Source organism: Astatotilapia calliptera, chromosome 11, assembly GCF_964374335.1.
Source record: "Astatotilapia calliptera chromosome 11, fAstCal68.1, whole genome shotgun sequence".
Taxonomy (NCBI): Eukaryota; Metazoa; Chordata; class Actinopteri; order Cichliformes; family Cichlidae; genus Astatotilapia; species Astatotilapia calliptera.
The window spans coordinates 3405275-3425689 of NC_137432.1; the positions used below are offsets into that span (position 1 = coordinate 3405275).

The 20415-nt window shown below is 42.6% G+C and overlaps 1 protein-coding gene across 5 annotated transcripts in view; it reads right to left on the minus strand.

The window, feature by feature from the left end:
• cdk14 (cyclin dependent kinase 14) overlaps positions 1 to 20415 on the minus strand; it is a 233986-nt gene that overhangs the window by 46138 nt on the left and 167433 nt on the right. For all 5 annotated transcript variants that reach the window (XM_026184457.2, XM_026184458.2, XM_026184459.2 and 2 more), the window contains 2 exons: positions 17585 to 17724; positions 9251 to 9401 (listed from right to left, as the gene is read on the minus strand). In XM_026184457.2, the coding sequence (XP_026040242.1) occupies positions 9286 to 9401; positions 17585 to 17724 (256 nt within the window). In that variant the 3' untranslated portion in view covers positions 9251 to 9285. The remainder of the gene's footprint in view (positions 1 to 9250; positions 9402 to 17584; positions 17725 to 20415) is intronic.

Genomic DNA, 20415 nt, shown 5'->3' on the forward strand with positions numbered 1-20415 from the left:
TTTGGGTCGCTGAGGTTTGTTACTTCAAGCATTTCGTCAAGACATCGAGTGAATTATAAATTCAATAGCGGGCAAACAGAGGCAAATTTAGTTTTAAAGCAATTCTTGATTACAGTATCTGTATACTTGTAAAATCTTGTAGTGAAATATGAAACTGGAAAGAAAATATCTGGCAACTTGATACATAACTTGTGGATTTACGTTTAACCACAAACTTTTATTAAGCAAGCTGAAAGTAGCTCCCTGTTCTGAAAAGTGAAGTCAGTGCTAAACTGCTTTATACCTGCAATCTCTATGACGGCTGCAGGAGGTGACTTCTTCTTGTAAATTATGACTAGTATCATTAGTATCCAAAAATAATGATGAAGCAGTGTATCTTTAGGCCTGTCAAGTTGCAAACCACCAAGAAATTAGCCAGTTACTAAACAAAAGGTGACACCATGACAACCAGCATCTTTTCTAAACTTAACCAGAAAGCTTCTGAGGCCTAAATCAGACTATAGGCATAAGTCTCGATTCAAACTCGGGACTTGATGGTTGACGGTTGAGTGCTTCAAATAGCTGTCATTAACCCCAGTAACCTCCTTTATAAATATTACACTTTATTTCAAATGGATATGATAATACCCAAATAGCAAAACCAGACCAGATTGCCTGTTTGAAGATGCCAGACCATGTTTAGTGTCAGATCACGTCTGGGTTTAATGCAAAGAGAGTATAAAGATGGTCCTGTTATGAACCTGGAGATGAGGTATGTTTTTGTATTGAAACTGGACCAGAGCTGGTTCTGGCCGGGGAAAGGGCTGTAACTCTGTTACACTCCCTAAATTAAATTTTAGTATGTTTTTGGTGTTATTCTTTGATGAGTGCAATATTTACAGACCCTCACTAGCTTGAAGTTCCACTTTAGGTTTGTAGTGAATGCCATGCACCCAACCCAACTGAACTGAAGCCAACAGTCATAAACTCTACAAACCGGAGTCATTCCAAATAAACGAACTGACTAAATTCTGATGACAAAAACTGATTATTTCCACTCAGAAAGTGTGCCACTGTAATCAAAGGTTGTGATGAAAAGACAGAGGCAACTTACAAAAAGTATGCGCATAAAAATTTGTGTAGTTCCTGTTTGTATGAGTCTGAGCTCAGCTCATTATTCCACGGTGTTTCAAATGGCAGACTGACAAAGTTAAATTCATTAGCATGCTTTATTTGACTCTAATTCGCTCAGCTGAGACGAGCAGCTCCAGATCTGCTGCTGTAGAAGAGCTGTTGGCTTCACCACATAAGAAGGAATTGCTTTTTCTTTTCTTTTTGGAGAGGCAAAAAAGGAAGGAGGTACATGTGCAACGCTCATTAGGAGAAGCCATATGGTCGGGGGAAGAGGAGGAGACGGGGAAAAAAACTGAGACATGGAAAGATGCACCTTTTTTTGCTGAAATGAAAAGGGTACTTCTTTGGTGCCTCTGCAAAACATTCATTAAACTTCTGTCCTATTATTTTGACATATCAGGTTCTCATTTGTTGTTGAAAAAAGAAAGGTGAATATGTGCTAAAATGCAGTTTTTGAATCTAAAAAGCGATTGGATATGATCAAAGAGTGTAATTACACCAGCAGAACATACATTAATACACATTATTAAATTCATTTAGTAATGTTTGTTTACAGAGACGTAATAGGTGCAAAAATCGATGCAAAATATATATGTACAGTGTACGGTATTAGTATTATGTCCCTATTGGCTAATGATTGATATCATCATGATACATTTCTGCGATAATGGTGGCATGTGATGGCACCGTTTTTCTCTCTCTACCTAAATAGCCAGCTCTTTCTCTTTCTCTTTACAATTCTTGAAATGAAGTCAAGTGACATGATATTTGGATGCAAACGACAATGTGACATTTAAAGTCCCTGCATCCCAGTGTCATTTCTAAAATGTTGCCAATAAAAAGGCAGGAGGATATCAAGCATAAAGATAAGAGACATTTTATGAAAGTTTGACCTCATCTGACATCGAAGAAGACGTCAGAAGTAACGTGATATTTAAAATCCCTCATATTTCATTCCACTCATGCCTATATGTTGTCAGTGCAAACAACGGCAGTAAGAGACATGGTTTTGAAGAGCTCCATATCGCACAACACTTCTAAGAACCATAACGTGGACGGAAGCCAAATTTTGGTCAGTTGTTAACATGATCCTACTCTATCCTTCTCTACACCCCTTCATTTTCTGTCAACACTCACCCAATAAATAAAAAAATGAATAAATCAACTCAGCCAAAATGTTGATGTTGAAGCTTCAAAATATGAAGCCCAAGTTTTATAGCTAGTCTGGGTAACTCAATGGACACTATAACATAACAATTCAATTCAACTTTATTTACACAGCGCTAAATCACAACAACAGTCGCCTCAAGGTGCTTTATATTGCACAGTAGACCCTACAATAATACATACAGAGAAAAACCCAACAATCATATGACCCCCTATCAGCAAGCACTTTGGCAACAGTGGGAAGGAAAAACTCCCTTTTAACAGGAAGAAACCTCGCACAGAACCAGGCTCAGGGAGGGGCGGGGCCATCTGCTGCGACTGGTTGGGGTGAGAGAAGGAAGACAGGATGAAGACATGCTGTGGAAGAGCATAACAACAGACTGAACATATGCTCTAGTCTATTATAAAAGGATAACAGTGCCCAACAACCATAGCCTCTGCACATCTGTCTTGCACATGAATTGCACAAAAAGGGAGAAAGGATATTTAAACCTTTTTCTGTTTCTATTAAAAAACAGAAAAAACTCATCAGACAGGCTGATTACATGTATGCCTTACTGATCAACAACAAACCCACCAAAACCAACTTTTTGAACTTATCGTTAGGGTTAGGTTGACTACAGTCATACTGCTGGGGCACAGAGAACAAGGAGAACTGGTGAAGAAAACAGTGGATCTGATTTTCATGTGCAGTCTACACGAGGCGTCACCTGAATACAGATGCGTACCCCCCTCTGTACATACCCCTGGCTATGAGACGGATCCTCAGAAACCATCTACCAAGGGCAAAACAGAAAAAAGTGCTACATAAATATTCAGTAGCCTCAATTTCTCACGGTGTCATCAAAACCATCTTTGGTTGAAATGTTTGAAGTGATATTTACATGTACACACACCATTGTTTTTACCTCCAGCCGCACAGTGGTAAGATGGCAACATGAAGAAAACACAGGAGCGCCACACTTTGATTTAACTGCACGCAGTTATGATCAATCCTGAGAGACTGAAGAGCCTTGGGTTTAAGGACATGTTAACAGGTCATAAAAGCAGAGGGGAGATGGTATTATATGAAATCAACAGCACGGGGAAGTGAGTGCAAACACATTGGAACAAGTAGTGCAGAGCTGCAGAGCCTCCACAATGCTTTTTCCACGAGGAGAGGATGAAATGAAAGCCCACATTACTGGCAGGCATTGAACCTGTATGGTTATAAGAAGCAGTGGGAGACTAAAACTAGGCTGATTTGACTGAAGGCTCTCCATTTCTCAAGGCTATGCCTCTGGTTATCCTTCCTCCCCGCACCTCCTATTTCCCCCCCTCAGGCTCACAGCAGGAATACACTTTAAATCACTTTGTCCTCTACCTAGAAAAACTTTCTGACAGGTCGTTTTGTGGACAGCACAAATCTATTTCTTCCTGCTACAGAGCCAAAAATATTCTCTTTCTGTCCTGTTGACTTTGTACGTTTTGGACAGTGATGGCTTTAGTAGACAGACATCATGGTAGGATCACACCAGGGGACAAATAGTGCTTTTACTTTCAAGTGAAATGTCTGTACATCTATGAAGGTTTCCTGCATTTTTATCCTCTTCCCCAAAAAAGGCACGCGGCACGGTCTCGGAGATGATACCTTAGGCTAGAGCGAGCGTGTGTGTGTATGCAGTGAGATAAATAGCTGGCACCTCTACATTTTGGACACTAAAGTCCGGCTTTGCCTGCAGCTGTTATCTTCAAAGTGACACAGTGATGCTCCAGGGCCAGAGTGTCCTGTCGCCGACCTGTGATGGCTCACCGCACAGACGCAGCGTACAAAGACTGCTGCGTTGTGTGAAGTCTGGCCAGGTGACCGGCAGAAGAGCAGAGAACAGCACTCATCAACACGACTTCAATTGTCCAGCACATCTCAGCGATATGAATGAACCCTTACATGTGGTTATACTGGTTATTCCTTTAGTTCAGCACTGAGCTGTAATGACATTGATTGTCTAGTAGCCACGACTTCTGGTTTTCTGCAGTTTTCCACTGAACCTCCCACAGACACTGCATATCTGAGATACAGGTAGTAGGAACTAAATGCAAGAACTTTTGTTTCTTTTGGTCCGCTTGTCTTCATTTCGGAGGTCTCCCTGTGACGATGACTAAACACCGACACAGAGGTGGAAACATTTCTTTATGACTTATGACTTCCGTGTCTGGGATTCCGCTCTGATCTGAGGTAAATATCATCAGAGTGTGAGGGCGATGCCAACCTCTGTACACCTACCAGTTGTTGTCACCACCCAGATGAGAATTGATATTGCACCAACCACACAGCTGACTTCTAAAAGGCATAACAAGACTGACTACTCAGACGTCTGTGCGAGTGTCTACAGCGCAGCATAATCAACTGTACTGTGAAAAAACTAAATAAGTGGTATTTTTAGTGCTGTCAATAGGTTAAAAAAATTAATTAATTAATCTCACAATTTTCTGTAATTAATCACAATTACTTGATCGATAGCCTGGTTGCAATTAGATTTTTTCAACGTTATATTTAAGCTTGTAACTGACATTCATGGAATATAATGAAGCAAATGGAGAATAAACACAAAGAATGTTCAATGCTTAAATTCAGAGAGAATTTGAATAGTTTTCTTCAATCTTTTAGCACAGCTTCTCTCCTGTGAAATACAACTTTTTAAAAAACCTATATACTAATAGGTAAGTATACACTAATATATAATATGTGATAATAATTTGATATTTTAAGCTGGAAGTGCTTCGGTGAAAAGAAAATTCCTTCTTGCACAATGTGCAAAATACTTTATGTTGGTCGACTGTTCTGTCTTGTTATTTTTTTAATACTCAAATGTGCGTTTATCATCTTCCACACTGAGCTGATTGGTTCAGCTGCTCGATACCAGATCAGCTCCCCATTGGCACATGTGCGAAGGTAACTCTACTTGGATAAACTGCCCGAAATGCGTTGCAGAAACATTTCAGGGATTTTGAGTGATTCTGAACTCCAGATGCATTAAATGTGTTAAAATTTTTTAATTTAAAACTACTGATGCTGACAAGTCAGTTAGCCATTTGAAATCATTTGAGAAGCAGATCAGATGCAAGGTAACCTCAGCTTCTGCTATGAACTCGGATGTAGCTTCCGATTTGGAAAAACAGAAAAAATATAAAACCATTTACAATTTTTTGGGACAACGATGATGCCAATACGGCCTTTTAAAGAACTATTATAGTATTATTGTACCTTGATAAAAAGCCACAAGCTAAACGTTTGTTTAGCTTTAACTAAAAGCTCCACATTCAACCTCTTGTAGCACTTTTTTGGTCTCCACCAGTTGGAAAATGCAGCGGTTAAACTCTATTTTAATTTTTTCTCAGTTTGAACAGTAAGGTGCTGCTGCTCAGCTGTAAAACCAAAACAATGAGCTGAAAGACGCTGTGGGTCTCCAAGTATGATCCACCTATTTCGCATTACGTGCAGTTGTCGAGATAATTGTTGAGTAATGAAATGAATCAGCTTTAAATTCGATTAAATCATTCTATCTTAATGTGAAACTGGAACGACGCTACAAACCTCGGCTGATTTGTCTTCACAATAAGACCAACTAAGTTCTTGTTTGGACTGAGGCACCGAGCCGTTGAATTGACCTCTTTCATGTTGCTTTTCGCTCCCTGATTGAATCAATGTTTCATGCTTTGTTATGTATTCTGACTGTGCGCATGCTGCATCCAATTCTTCACATACCCTCGCCTAAAGTGAAGTGTGTTGAAGCTCAGAGACAGGGCAGCTGTCTCCCACTTGTTGGGACTCGGAGTTGAACTGTGTGGTCACCGAGCGGATTGATGGGGGGAGCCGTTGCCTACGCTCGGCTCCAAGTTGCATCAGCTAATCTCGTGAATAATGCAGAATCATGAATAAACATAGATGAATGTATTGCAGTACTGTAAAGGAGACCTTTCCCTTATTTCTTCTCTTCTCCACCCCGCCTCCATTTTTCTGCCCTTCTATCACTTTCAGCTTTTCTCCTTTCCCACAAAAACACCATTTCTTTCTTCCCTCCCTGCCAAAATCAAACACTCCCACTATTCCCCCATCCTCTGTCACTCTGTCTCCATCCTTTTCTTTTGCTCCCCGGCCATAGCAGTGACAGACATTGTAGAGCTGTAGCGCTGCTGTGTCTCAGTGCGGGCGAGTCGGGTCCGGCCTTCACTCTCAGCTCAATAGCTGCATGGGTTTCCTCAAAGGCAGCCATCCAGCACAAAGCCTGCCCACTGGGAATAGACCCACAAAAGAGAAAGGGGGCTGCTCGCCTTCTTTGCTCTGCTCCGTCTGAAGCGGCCTGCCTCCACCACCTCCTATAAATAATACAACGCTGCCTCAACAAAAAGAAATCCAGCCTTGCTCCCGCAAGCCACTGCTTCCATCTAGCCTTTATTCGCGCGATCGCGCTGCCCTTCCCCTGTCTCCCTTCTCCTCACCTCTTTTACCTCTGATTTTAGCAGAAAGGCTTTAGGAGCAGGTCCGTACATATTCACGTGCATATTACATTCAAGAATTTACGCTCATTCTTTGAGTACATCTCAGTATGCTGTGTGTGGTATAAGTGCAACATTAAGCAAAACTGAAACCATTATGTAAAATCCATTTAATTGTAGCCAACCTTATCTCTCAGATACACAGTAGGTGTAATTGTAAAGAAAGTCATGCTTGTAAGGCTCCACTTCATATCACATTTAAATTCGCTGGATAAATTTTACTTTTATTCACACCCGTATCCAAACAGTTTTGGGTGCCGACACCCAGCCTTTGGCTTTTAGTATGCTAGCCTAGCCAAGAACAAACAGCCAAAACGCAAAGTGTCCTAATCTACCTTTAGCGCTCTTTAACGGAGCGTCGTTATCTATCTGCAAACAGTTTTGCAAAGCCGGCGCGTCCGTGTGCCATGGAACCTGGAATGGATTTTTTATTCAATTAATCCTTTTGTTATATGCTTTGTGAGTCCCCCAAATGTAAGAATTTTAAAAAATGTTTTTTAACCAGAACCACTGTCATTCATTTACAATCACTAAACTTCAAAGTACTGACATCCTGCACTTTGATCTCACAAACAGCAGTTTGGAAAGCCCAGAGCAGCACAGTGATACTCACAATCACCATTAAAAAGAATGACAGTAAACACTATCATATTCTATAGTGTGCAGCTGTTTAGTGCTATATTGTAGCGTTATACTGGTGCATGAGTTACATTTGAGGGGAAGCATAAAAAGCCGTGTGCATGTGTTGGTGTAATTTGTCAGCGTATTAATGGGAATGTGTGCACAGGGATTAGGCTGCTATCAGTGCAGCTCTCCCAGCCTGCCAGGCTTTAGGCCTGCTTGGACAAAGAGCCTGATTTCAATGTAAATGCAGCAGCTGAGAGGACACAGCGCTCTCGGTGGGGTGACTTCCACCCTCCACATGTGCACGCGCATGCACACACACAGCGAGAGAGAGAAAGCCATTAGCCCCAGATCAGGGCACACACACACAAAATCCCTAGAATAGTAAATACATCTACTTTGTATCAAACCTTTTTCGATGAAACGTCAAGAAATGAAACACTGGAGAAAGTTGGTGACGACTAGTTGAGGAGCTGCTGCGTCTGCTACATATATGCACCTGTCAGCAATTACAGATCTAATCTGGCCCACAGTGCACTGTTGTGGCCCTGTGTTGCTCCATCATTAGGCCAACTATTATCCCCATGCCTGGCCTCTGCGCCTCTTATTACATGCAAATAGCGGCGCTTTATCTGAGCCCTGAAAGAGAACCCCCGTCTCTAAAGAATGGGACACCCTCTTCGCCCACTCAAAGCCATTCCTCCATCTATTACTGGATTCTCTGCTTTAGTGCAGGCGGCACAGATCTCATGGCTTCGGTGTTAAAAGAAAGGCCGTGGTGGTCGGCAGGATGCAGATCAGTGTCAGACAGAGAACTGTGCGAGGGAATAGCTAATGACTTTCATGTTGTTTGACATTTTTGTGTTCTAATAGATAAACTTTTTCCATTACATCACTGTTTGATTTTCTTCTTGTATTTATGAGAAGATCGGCTGATTAGTCTTATAAAAAAACCAAAGATGTACAAATATGATTCGACTCACTAATAGGAGCATGAGTGAAAAATAAATCCCACTGCAACATCAGCTCTTGGTAAAATCAATTATAAGAAATGATCCAACAACATTAGGCCCTTGCATGTGTCACATATACAACGAAGATACATACATATGTATATATATGGACAGATAAATATGCAGAATATATTAACAAAGCATGAACTGAGAGTAAACATCCAGGTTTTAGAAATGGTTTACTACTGTTTAGCTAGTTATCCTCTATAAGGCCACACTGTATGCACAAAAGAATAAACTGAAACCATATTTGATCATATAAAGACATGTAACTCTGATAAAACACGACCATAAGCACTTGTTCCACATGTCTTGTTAGAAAATATTAACTTCATAGCATATCCCCAAAGCAGCGGCGGCCTGTGGGATGCTGTGCATGCCTTACCCAAGCTACTTAGCTAACAGCGCATTCAAGCATTTCAGGTAAGACTACAGATTTTGTGTTTATGAGTGTTGACCTGTGTAGCGTGATTAAATATTATGTGTGTTCAGAGGAACAGCAAGTCACAGATATTCAAAAAAATGCCGTAGCTAGCACGACAATCCCAGTAAAGTGTTGCAAACGTCAGTTGTGGTCAGAGAACAAGTGGCCGTGTTTGATTTGAGAACACACTACTCAAATTCACATGCGACACAAACAAGTACTACTTCACATACTACACAAGCAATATAGCGCATGAAAATATCCATATCATTAAAGTTTCACCTTCTGTCTGCATGTTCCATGTTATTCTTTTGAGAGTGTGTTACTTCATGCTGCTTCTGCTGCAGCATACTGTTTGCTAATGAGCGCGTACCTGTCAGGCAGTCGTGTGCAGGATGCTGCCTCAGGTCAGTGTTTGCTGCCAGAGGATGCCTTTCCATGACTGTTCCTTCGTGCACACACCTGTATGCTGTCCCCGCTCTCTGTCTGCAGCTTGACATTTGGTACGGTGAAGATAGAAGACACTGCAGGGGGAAGAGGACGCGAGCGGATTAGAAGTATGTAGGCTGACAGCAAGAACATTTCCAAGTGAGTTGTTGAAGATAGAGATGCTTATTAAAAAGTGAATATTAGAATATTTATTTGCAGCAACAGTTTTCCCTGCTTTAATATTTGTGTCGGGAGGAACTGGATCTTTAAATTGCTTCGTGTGGCAAAGCTCATTTCAGTTTTAAAATGACCATTCCAGTGATAACACAATCAGTTCAGCAAATGACAGAAATATGTTCCACAATTAATGCCACTGGTTAGTTTGAGTTCATTTCTATACACTATGAGTTTCAACTTGCAGAGACTCGCAACCTCGCTAACAGAGCTAATGCCTTTTAAAACACACGTCCTCACTGGTCTTTAAGGTTAGCTCAACATAGCTCAACAATAATTGCAAAAACTGTCCTACACCCGGAAGAACCCAGGGTCCACTGCGCCTGCTTAAGGTCTGACAATGGGTCTGGATCCTGGTGCCCAACAGCAGTCAGGGTCCTGCTAGTCTAAGAACTTCTTCAAGTACTTGTATTCTCAGACCAGTCACCCACTGCCAAACCACTCATTCTGGTTGAGGTCACAGGTAGCATAATCTTTTTCGCCAGACTCCTTCATTCTGTCACGTATGCTCAGTGTAAACTTGCTCTCATCTGTGAACAGAAGGGGCACAAGTCCCAGATCTGGGACCTCTCTGCATTGAATCATATCTGTTATTAATCTCTGTCTCTCTTCCACAGCATGTCTTTATCCTGTCTTCCTTCTCTCACCCCAACCGGTCGTAGCAGATGGCCCCGCCCCTCCCTGAGCCTGGTTCTGCCGGAGGTTTCTTCCTGTTAAAAGGGAGTTTTTCCTTCCCACTGTCGCCCAAGTGCTTGCTCATAGGGGCTCATATGATTGTTGGGTTTTTCTCTGTATCTATTATTGTAGGATCTACTGTACAATGTAAAGCGGCTTGAGGCGACTGTTGTTGTGATTTAGCACCATATAAATAAAATTGAATTGAACCTGCCACCCTCATGGAGTCTGTTTCTGACAGTGCACATGAGTAGCCTGTGGGGCTTATTTTGTGGGGCTTTAGCAGGTCATAGGATGCTGGCCTTCTATGGCACTCTGCAGGTCTGTCTCCTGGTGTCTCCGCCACACTCTTGGGACTAGCGTGTTAGACGCAGCACACCCACTTGAGGTGTCATGGATGGATGTGCAGTCCTGGAACAACTGGACGACCTGTGCAACCTGAATTAGGTGCAAGTACGACCTCCTGCTATCAACAGTAACAGGACATGAACGGAATGCAAAGCTGGAGAGAGCAACGGTCTGTGGTCACTAGGGCTGCCACGATTAGTCGACTAGTCACGATTACGTCGACTATCAAAATCGTCGATGACTGATTTAATAGTCGACGCGCCGTTTGAAGCTTTGTAAGATCACAAAAGCCGCAGGAATAAGTAGCAGGATTTAAGAGTGTAATAACGGACTGACACAGAAGATGGCAGCACTGCATGTACAAGGATGCCAGCTGCCGTTAAACCCCGAAGAAGAAGAAGCTGTGTCCCAGAATTCATAGCGCAGCCCAGCTCAGTTTCCAACAATGGCGGCAGCTAGTTAGTTTTAATATTACTCTTATTATTCTTTCTGGGTCACAAAATAAACGTTTAACATATTATCAGGTGAGAATGTAGCTGTGTAAACCTCAAATATCTGCTGCTGTTTATGACTACGTCCACACGTACGCGGGTATTTTTGAAAACTGAGATTTTCTGTTTTCGTTTTAAAAAATAATCCCGTCCACACGTAAACGCAGAAATGAAGGAAAACGCTGCTATGAACATGCCAAAGCAACAGGTGGCGATATATTCCTAACCGTGTAGAAATGTTGACCAGCCTCGGTGGGAAATAGTAAACAAGGATGGGGCATAGAAGCAGAACCGAGTCGTATGTGTGGACGGACAGTAACTGTGTGTATATGTAAGCATTTAAACACTGCAGAGAGTAGAATTAACAGTAACAGTATTGTAGGAATTCATTTCACCGAAACAATAACGTGGCGCACAGTGTGACGTCAAAAACGGCGCACACCTTTGACGCTGCGTTTTCTGCGTTTTTCTCGTCCACACGTAAATGCAAAAACTGAATTTTCAAAAATATCCACCCTGGCCGGAGTTTTTAAAAATCTCCGTTTTCAGTGACCGAAAACGCCGTTTACGTGTGGACGAAAGGTGCAAACGCGTAGAAAAATCCGCGTTTTCAAAAATACCCGGGTACGTGTGGACGGAGCCTATATCTGCTCAAGACACCACATATTTTCAAAAGTGCTCGGAGACGTCTGTTAGCCACCAGCTCGATAGCTAGCCGGGGGCAAGGCTCACTAGAGCCGTGAGAACACCGGACTCCCGGCAAATCGTTTTCAAACCCACCGCCGTCTTTCGCTACTCAGGTTAAACATGATATATGAGTCACTTAGATCACTTAAAAATGTTATTTGTAATATGTAATGTTATATTTTTTTTAGTATTTTATTTGTTCCTGAGTAAATCGGTTTGGCTGAGATTAAAGTTTTCACACAGCTGAATAAACGTCAAGCAGACAGCTGATTATCAGAAGTGTGAGATGCTCGAGAATTTACTCCAGTGTCCTGTTATATTTTAGATAGCAAGGAGTTTATTAAACTTCACAATCTGCAAATTTCATTAAAATTTAACAAACTATCATCTTGTCTTTATTTTTAGTTAGCACTTAACTTAAACACTTAAAGCTGTAAGATAATGATAGTTAAATAAGAGCAGATGCTGCTGGTGCAAGAAGCTGAACGTTTTACGTCCAATGGATGATGATCTGACTAGTCGACTATCAAAACAATCGTTTGTGGCAGCCCTAGTGGTCACCACCTCAAAAACATCCTCTTTTTGATTGTTGTCCACTTTCAAAGCAGGTGAAATGGATTCCCACTGGCCTGTGTTTACATCCTGACTGGACAGACTGGTATCACTGAAATTGAAAAACGTTGTGTTACACTGTGACGATCGAGTCTTCCCTTAAGTCTCCTAGGCAGTTTCTTGTGTGGATGAAGACAACAGATACCGCTTGGAAATGGAGTGCCACCGAAATATGTCACGAAACCTTAACTGACCAATCAGCATGAAATGACCAAGTCTTCCTTTTTCGCTTCAGACACATTATCGATGCGGTGTTTAAGAAAGCTACAAAAAGTAGGGGGTTCATTTAGCTCTTTATTTACTTGTACTGACTGACCCCTGAGCTGGGATAGGCTCCACCCACTCCAGGCTTTTAGATAAGTGGAAGAGATTGGATGGATGGACTGACCCCTGTTGAGCCCTCAGCTGAATTACAGCTCATTTCTATACAAAGGACTTAATAGGAATGCCTTCCCTGGATTCAGTCCAAACAGAAGAAGGAACGGTGACCATTGTTTGCAGTTGTGAAGCCTAAACTGCACAGCGAGGCAGATGATTATTAATCATCAAGGGAATTTGGGGGGATGTGAGATGAAAACAGAAGAAGAGCAAACAGCGTCAGGGTTTTCAAACTGGTCGAAGAGCATTAGCATGTTTCATTTTTGGTTAAAAATTTGTAAATCAGCGTGGGGATCCTCTATCTTTGAAGCTCCTTTGGCTCCTTGTCTGGAAAACAATAAGATTAAAAAGCTGCATTTATAACCAAATTCCTCTGGGGGTGGAAAATGAATCGACGCTGTCCATTGTGAGGAGAACACATCTTCATCTCTGACTCTGAAATAGTTGCAGAGTTTTGCCAAGAGAGCAGTGGAACTGGAGGACAACTGCTGTGTCTCAGTACTTTAATGTCTGTTCCACATCCAGCCCTGAGAGAGGGGACTTGTATTTTGCTTATCCAAAGGCCTTTGCACTTTCTCCATGCACTGCCAGACACCCACACACTCTCACTCAAATCAAATTAAAAATGTCACAAGGCAATCCGCACAGTTAACAGCAACCTCGGGAGCTCCATTGTCTCAGTAATTCTTTCATTGTTCGCTGTAATCTGTCTGGGTATTGTCTGAACAAATCCATAATACACAGGATAATAGAGCGCACAGTTGACCATAGAAAACACATTGTTCGTCAGGGAGAACACGAGACATTTCCTTGACTTTCCTTTGGCGTGTTTGTCATTAGAAAAGTCAGGATCTCTTTCATTTGGTTTATTTTAACTACACGGCAGTGCAGCATGTTTCTGGCGGACCGTTCCCATTGGCTCCTGTTTCTGCCAAACAACACAATCACTATGCTGCAGTCGCAGCCAAATACTCACAGCTGGAGTAATTAGCCACTTCTTTATCTCACACTCACTCTTCATTTGCATAATTTTGACACATCCTTCCCCCACGATACTGAGATACCATTTTCCTGCTTATCCACTCCTGTCCTCATTTTCTAAACTCTTTTAATTCACTCCCATTCTTCCCTCAGTTTGCGCCGCTGCTTCTCCTGTGGCACACTTGCATGCCGAAAAGAGAGAGATAAAGCGAGCATACAAAAATCAAAACGAGGCATCTCTTTCCTCTCTCTCACTGACCGCTGCCTTCTGATTCTTTTCAGACACGACAACCTGCTGGGTGCTGATAACAGGATTAATAATACTGAAAAATCCTAATCGGGGGGAATTAAAAATGCAGTTCTGTCATTAAAATAAGCAGCGCGTCAGTGGTGGCACACTCAGGTCTGCTGAGCAGGCTTTTCACACTACTAATGAATTACAGCGTAAGGGATTTACACATGTATCTGTAGCTTGTCAGACAATATGGATAGGCAGTCATCTCTGACATACTTTCAAGCATTTATGTAGGATTAATTGAAACGTAGCCTAACTGTGAAGCTTTGCCTAAAGCCGCTGACTGCTGCGCCCAAAATACACGAGCTTCCAAAATGAAGATGCGTCGAAAGCTGGGGCTTCTTTACAGAGACACGCTCTCTCTGGGCAAAATCAAACTCAGCGTATGGCAGTGGACAGCAGAGGTCCAACTGGGCCTACTGTCTCATCGGCATCCACACAGCTGCCTTCTTTTCAGGCATAGAGAGAGACGACTACGATCTACGTGAGCTGAAGAAAGCCAAAAAACGGGATGAGAGGCAAGGCAAAAACATCCTTTTCCACTTTTCAGAGGCTTCCAAGAGAGAGCCTTGGCAACAAGTAAGAGACACACAGAGGTGACAGACAGGTATTAAACACACACCTGCACCTGAATCACCCTGACCTGCAGTAATCATGGAAGCAAAGCCACATCAGAAGAGGGGAAATGGGCACACGCACACACACACACACGCACACACACACACACGGTGCTAACCGCTGCATCATCGCGTCTGTGTAACTGTTAATATTTCTACAGTGTGTAATTAATTAACAAGCAAATTAATGACTTAATTGAGCATTCAGCACAGCAGACTCCTCAGTGCTCGCAGTCCATTAAATTAACATCACACCATTTCACCGAAACAATAACGTGGCGCACAGTGTGACGTCAAAAACGGCGCACACCTTTGACGCTGCGTTTTCTGCGTTTTTCTCGTCCACACGTAAATGCAAAAACTGAATTTTCAAAAATATCCACCCTGGCCGGAGTTTTTAAAAATCTCCGTTTTCAGTGACCGAAAACGCCGTTTACGTGTGGACGAAAGGTGCAAACGCGTAGAAAAATCCGCGTTTTCAAAAATACCCGGGTACGTGTGGACGGAGCCTATATCTGCTCAAGACACCACATATTTTCAAAAGTGCTCGGAGACGTCTGTTAGCCACCAGCTCGATAGCTAGCCGGGGGCAAGGCTCACTAGAGCCGTGAGAACACCGGACTCCCGGCAAATCGTTTTCAAACCCACCGCCGTCTTTCGCTACTCAGGTTAAACATGATATATGAGTCACTTAGATCACTTAAAAATGTTATTTGTAATATGTAATGTTATATTTTTTTTAGTATTTTATTTGTTCCTGAGTAAATCGGTTTGGCTGAGATTAAAGTTTTTACACAGCTGAATAAACGTCAAGCAGACAGCTGATTATCAGAAGTGTGAGATGCTCGAGAGTTTACTCCAGTGTCCTGTTATATTTTAGATAGCAAGGAGTTTATTAAACTTCACAATCTGCAAATTTCATGGCATAGAGAGAGACGACTACGATCTACGTGAGCTGAAGAAAGCCAAAAAACGGGATGAGAGGCAAGGCAAAAACATCCTTTTCCACTTTTCAGAGGCTTCCAAGAGAGAGCCTTGGCAACAAGTAAGAGACACACAGAGGTGACAGACAGGTAATAAACACACACCTGCACCTGAATCACCCTGACCTGCAGTAATCATGGAAGCAAAGCCACATCAGAAGAGGGGAAATGGGCACACGCACACACACACACACGCACACACACACACACGCACACACACACACACGGTGCTAACCGCTGCATCATCGCGTCTGTGTAACTGTTAATATTTCTACAGTGTGTAATTAATTAACAAGCAAATTAATGACTTAATTGAGCATTCAGCACAGCAGACTCCTCAGTGCTCGCAGTCCATTAAATTAACATCACACCTGACTTGAATTCGGCTGAATCTTTGAAGTTCTCTGCGTCCGACCACTGTGTGGTTCATGTTTTACGTTTTCTGTCCACTTGCATTTCTGTGCATCTGTGATGGACCAACACTGACCTAACACTTTCAACTGGCGTATGAAATTGACCCGACACTGGTAATGAGAGCTGGGTTTCCAGCTTTCAGCGACCAAGAACCAAAGGTGGCGTATCAGGTCAGGAGACTTGTGGTTTGTTGGCATGCGTATGGTTTTGTGCACCCCGGGCTCACACTGTCAAAGAGAAGTTCTGTGCAAACTGCAGCTGAGCTTTTTGGACAAGCTTCACTAACCGCCCACACTCCCCACCAGACATTTTCCTCTTCATCACATCCTGTACTATTCACTACTGAGAGCCTTCCTACTATTATGTGCTGTTCTATTGCACAGTCATTGATATTTTCTATTCCGCACTAATAGAATACTGCACTATATGGTTCTAATGTGTACAAATATATACTATATTCTTGCATTTAACTAACTCTGCATCATTAAGCTGTCTGACGGCACCGTATGGCTGAGACAGCTGCAGCTGGGCTGTGGGGTTATAAGGAGTGTCTTCGTCCTTGCAGTTCATTTTCACAGTCAGATAAAAAAAGTAAAGCATTGTGTGTATAACATGTGTTCAGAATTGAGTTATGACTCCAAGCACAAATGTGATGTCTGATGCAAAATGCAGCAATTCAATGCAGAGCATTTTGAAATGTGCTAATTGTCACCGAGAGCTGTGTGCTGGAGCAGGTTCTGCAGAACACGCTGTTAATGATTAAGTTCAGTGGTTCAAACTACAACAATTAACTTCCTGTTATTTTCAGAACATTGCAATGGATTTGCCTCATAGTTCTCAGGAGCTGATGCTAAAGCTAAGCTACATGTTAGTGAGCTTCTGTACAAACATAGCATAGTTTTTTCAGTTTTCCACACTACACGCTCACACAAGCCGCACACTGTCAGACGTGTTGGCTGAATAAACAAACACTTGGATAATCGATTTTCAGTGAAAAATGCTTGGACACACATACTGAGGAAAAGCTAAATCTCACTGCTGCATCCAGACTTCCATCTCTGCACGGCCATCTTGTTCGGGGGGTTTGAATACAGCTATGTTAAAACTGAACAACAAAGACTAACATTGTCCAGCTGTTGTTTTTAGAGTGTTAAATTTGATACATAGCAGTGATTTTTTGATTTAATATCACGTGACTGACAGACACTTGCTTATGTCAGGTGAAAGAAAGAAAAGCGTGTCCCTTCAAATTTAAATGACTCGTCTCATGTTTCTGTATCTGTTTCATAGCCTGTTTTGGATTTTTTCCAAAGGATAAAGTTAGAAGACAATCATGGACAGTCATGACTTGAACTGATTCATGATGATGTTTTAACTGAGCACAGACCTTTTTATTTCTTTAGTGAGCAGACAGCATTGAAAAGGACACAAAGTTAGCAGAGAGCCTTGAACTGGCTTTTCCTTGGGTGTGGGCAGGATCTCAGCGGTCTCTATCAGCACTGTATTTCAATACATGGTGGCAAATGGCTGCGACACTGCAGGCAATGATGATGTGTTACGTACTGTCCTGCAGCTCCCAGAGCCGTGGAGGAAGGTTGCTGAAGTATTCATGGTTCAGTGCTGCCTGAGCTGACAGCCGGTTCTTTGGGAAGCACTGGAGGAACTTGGAGGCCAACTCCTCAGCATGGTCCACATAGCCCAACCTTAAACACACAGTTACACATAGTCAGACACCAGAGTGACACCGAAAAGACACGTGAACAGTATATCTGGAGATACATTCATTGGAAATAGGCAGTAAAGGCATCCAAGTAAAATACAGTCAGTTTGTTCTAAACACAGACAAAGCAACTTTCTCCAAATCACAGAGTTGCTGACAACAAGCAGCAAGCGGTTTAATTATGCTGAAGGTTTGCTGACTCGAGAGGAAAAACACATCTAAGAAACGCACACATGCAAAAGCTCACACCTTTTTCTTTTGAGTCTGAATCATACATGTTGACTGGGTCACCGTGAGAAACAATGAAGGGCCTCATTAAAGAAAGACTGTGTGTGTGTGTGTGTGTGTGTGTGTGCGTGTGCGTGTGTGTGTGCGTGCGTGCGTGTGTGTGTGTGTGTGTGTGTGTTCGTTCGAACTGGGAGTCACTGAACTCCTGAACCAGCCCAGCTAGCAGCGCCGAGGGAGAGGAAAGATTGAAAATAAGCGAATAGCAACAAATTCAGGCAGTAATGAGGCATCTACTGCATTAAATAAACATGATGTTATTCTGCGCTGCTCACCGGCCCCACGCTCGCAGTACTCAGAACGCCTCTCATGTTCTCTGGGTTTCTCGTGGCTGAGTCCCTAGTCAAGCACTCTGACAGCCACTCCCATGACTCTCAGAGGGGATCTCGACTCAACTTATCAGCGGAGAGATGCAGGGAGGATAACTCTCTGTTCAACTCATCAACGCCACTCAGAACAGAAGCAGAGATAAAGTTAATGAAGTCCATCAGGGCCTCTACAAGCTTCTTTCTCATACTGGGTGTAACTTTACTGAAAACTTTGAAGACAAACCAGACAGTGTGTGAAAGTGTACCGATAGATTAAGGCCTGCTGTTCTACGGTTTTGTGTTTTAGAGCCAAATGATAACATTAGGATTAAGATGAAAGAGGTAACAGCCATGATTTTGTGCAACTATTTAATATTTTGGAAGCTCAAGCAGACAAAATACCACAAAAAAGGTTAAAGAAAGAGCTTCATTAAACAGAAAGCATCCAGGTGTCATGTTTTGCTGTGTGGCAGGCAGGCGGAAAGACCCAAATGACGGACGATTAAACTCAAAGCACAACTTTATTCGCTGGATACACTCGCCATAAGAAATTACCTCTACAAAAGACTCAAAAACCTTGTACATGAACTAGAACCTAAACTGGACTCAGGAAACTGAAACTATGAAACACAGGCAACTGAGGAAACATAGGCAACGCAGCGACTCGTGGGATACAGGAAAAGAAGAGAGCAGTCATGGGAACAGAGACTAAACACAAGCTAAGGGAGGAAAAGCTACGATCACTAGGAACTGCTCTTGGGTTTTTTAGTCTTTAAAAGGAAGAAAAACTAATCAGGCCTATTGTCCAGGCTAACAGTAAGAAAACGATAGTTATTTATATTAAAGAGCGTTTTCTAAAACTATGCTCTTCAATAATCAAAGTGAATTACACACTGTGGCTGCTGTTAGCAGCACTAGCACCAACAACCTCGTTTCCTTGCAGGTTCACATCCAAACACCTGTGTAAAACATGGTTACTCATCGCTCCTGCTCAGGGATTATATGTTGGTTTTCTTAGTGGCAGTCTGAAGGTAACCATTCATTCTTTACTGGAAAAGAGAGAACGCACACTGCTGCCTGCTAGAGCTTGGGACTGTAACATCCTAGACCTCCACTATCCCACCTGTACAGTTTACAGGTGCAGCTTGCCAGTGTTAGCAGATAACTAAACACTTCATTCGATCCTCTAAATCCGCGGTCCCCACCCCAGAACCAGTCCGTGAGCTGTTTGGCACCGGGCCGTGAGAGTTGAGGCTCGGGTGTGGAATTTATGGTTTTCAGGGTTTTTATCGCTAACTCGGTTTCCCTGGGTTTTTTCCCGTGTTGTAGTTGTGTGTCTTATTTTGAAAGGAATATTTACACGTTACCATAGTGACCAGAGAGCATTAAGGGGAAGAGAGGAGAATAATACTCTCAATGTTGTTGGCGCATTTCAGGAGGACGCTGTGAATAAAGTTACAGAGTTACACAGTGAATTCACGTTTATTATTATATTTACAAAATACCACAGTTTTTGTCTTCGTCATATTATTTTATTTTATAGACCAGCGGACCGTCGCAGACCGGCCTTTAAGGTGTTGCAGTCCGGTACCAAACGACTCACGGACCAGTACCGGTCCGTGGTCCGGGGGTGGGGGCTGCTGCTCTATATATCGTCCCTGCTGGCTACAATACATACATCTGAATTTTCACTACCACACATGAGTGAACAACATGTAACTGAAGCCACACCAGCTCACACGTTGCTGTAACAAAGTCCTTGTCCAGTGTTGGGGAACCAGGACGTCTTGATGAGAAATGAGGCTACTAAAACTAAGGCATGAGAACATTAAAGTAATAGACAAAGAAGCACCTGGCAGCTCAGCGCTATAATATTGAAGCTGGAGACCCAGAAGCTGCAGCACAGTGGAAGCAATTGTGAGCAGTATGGACCAACTGCAACAGCAGCTGCATCTACTGAGCTGAAGATGAAAACTGTGGCCGAAGTCAAGGTGGCCTCCAAACCAAGAGCATCACTCCTTAGGTCACCGATAGTTAGGGCTGGGCGATATGGCCTAAAATCCACATCGCGGTATAATTTG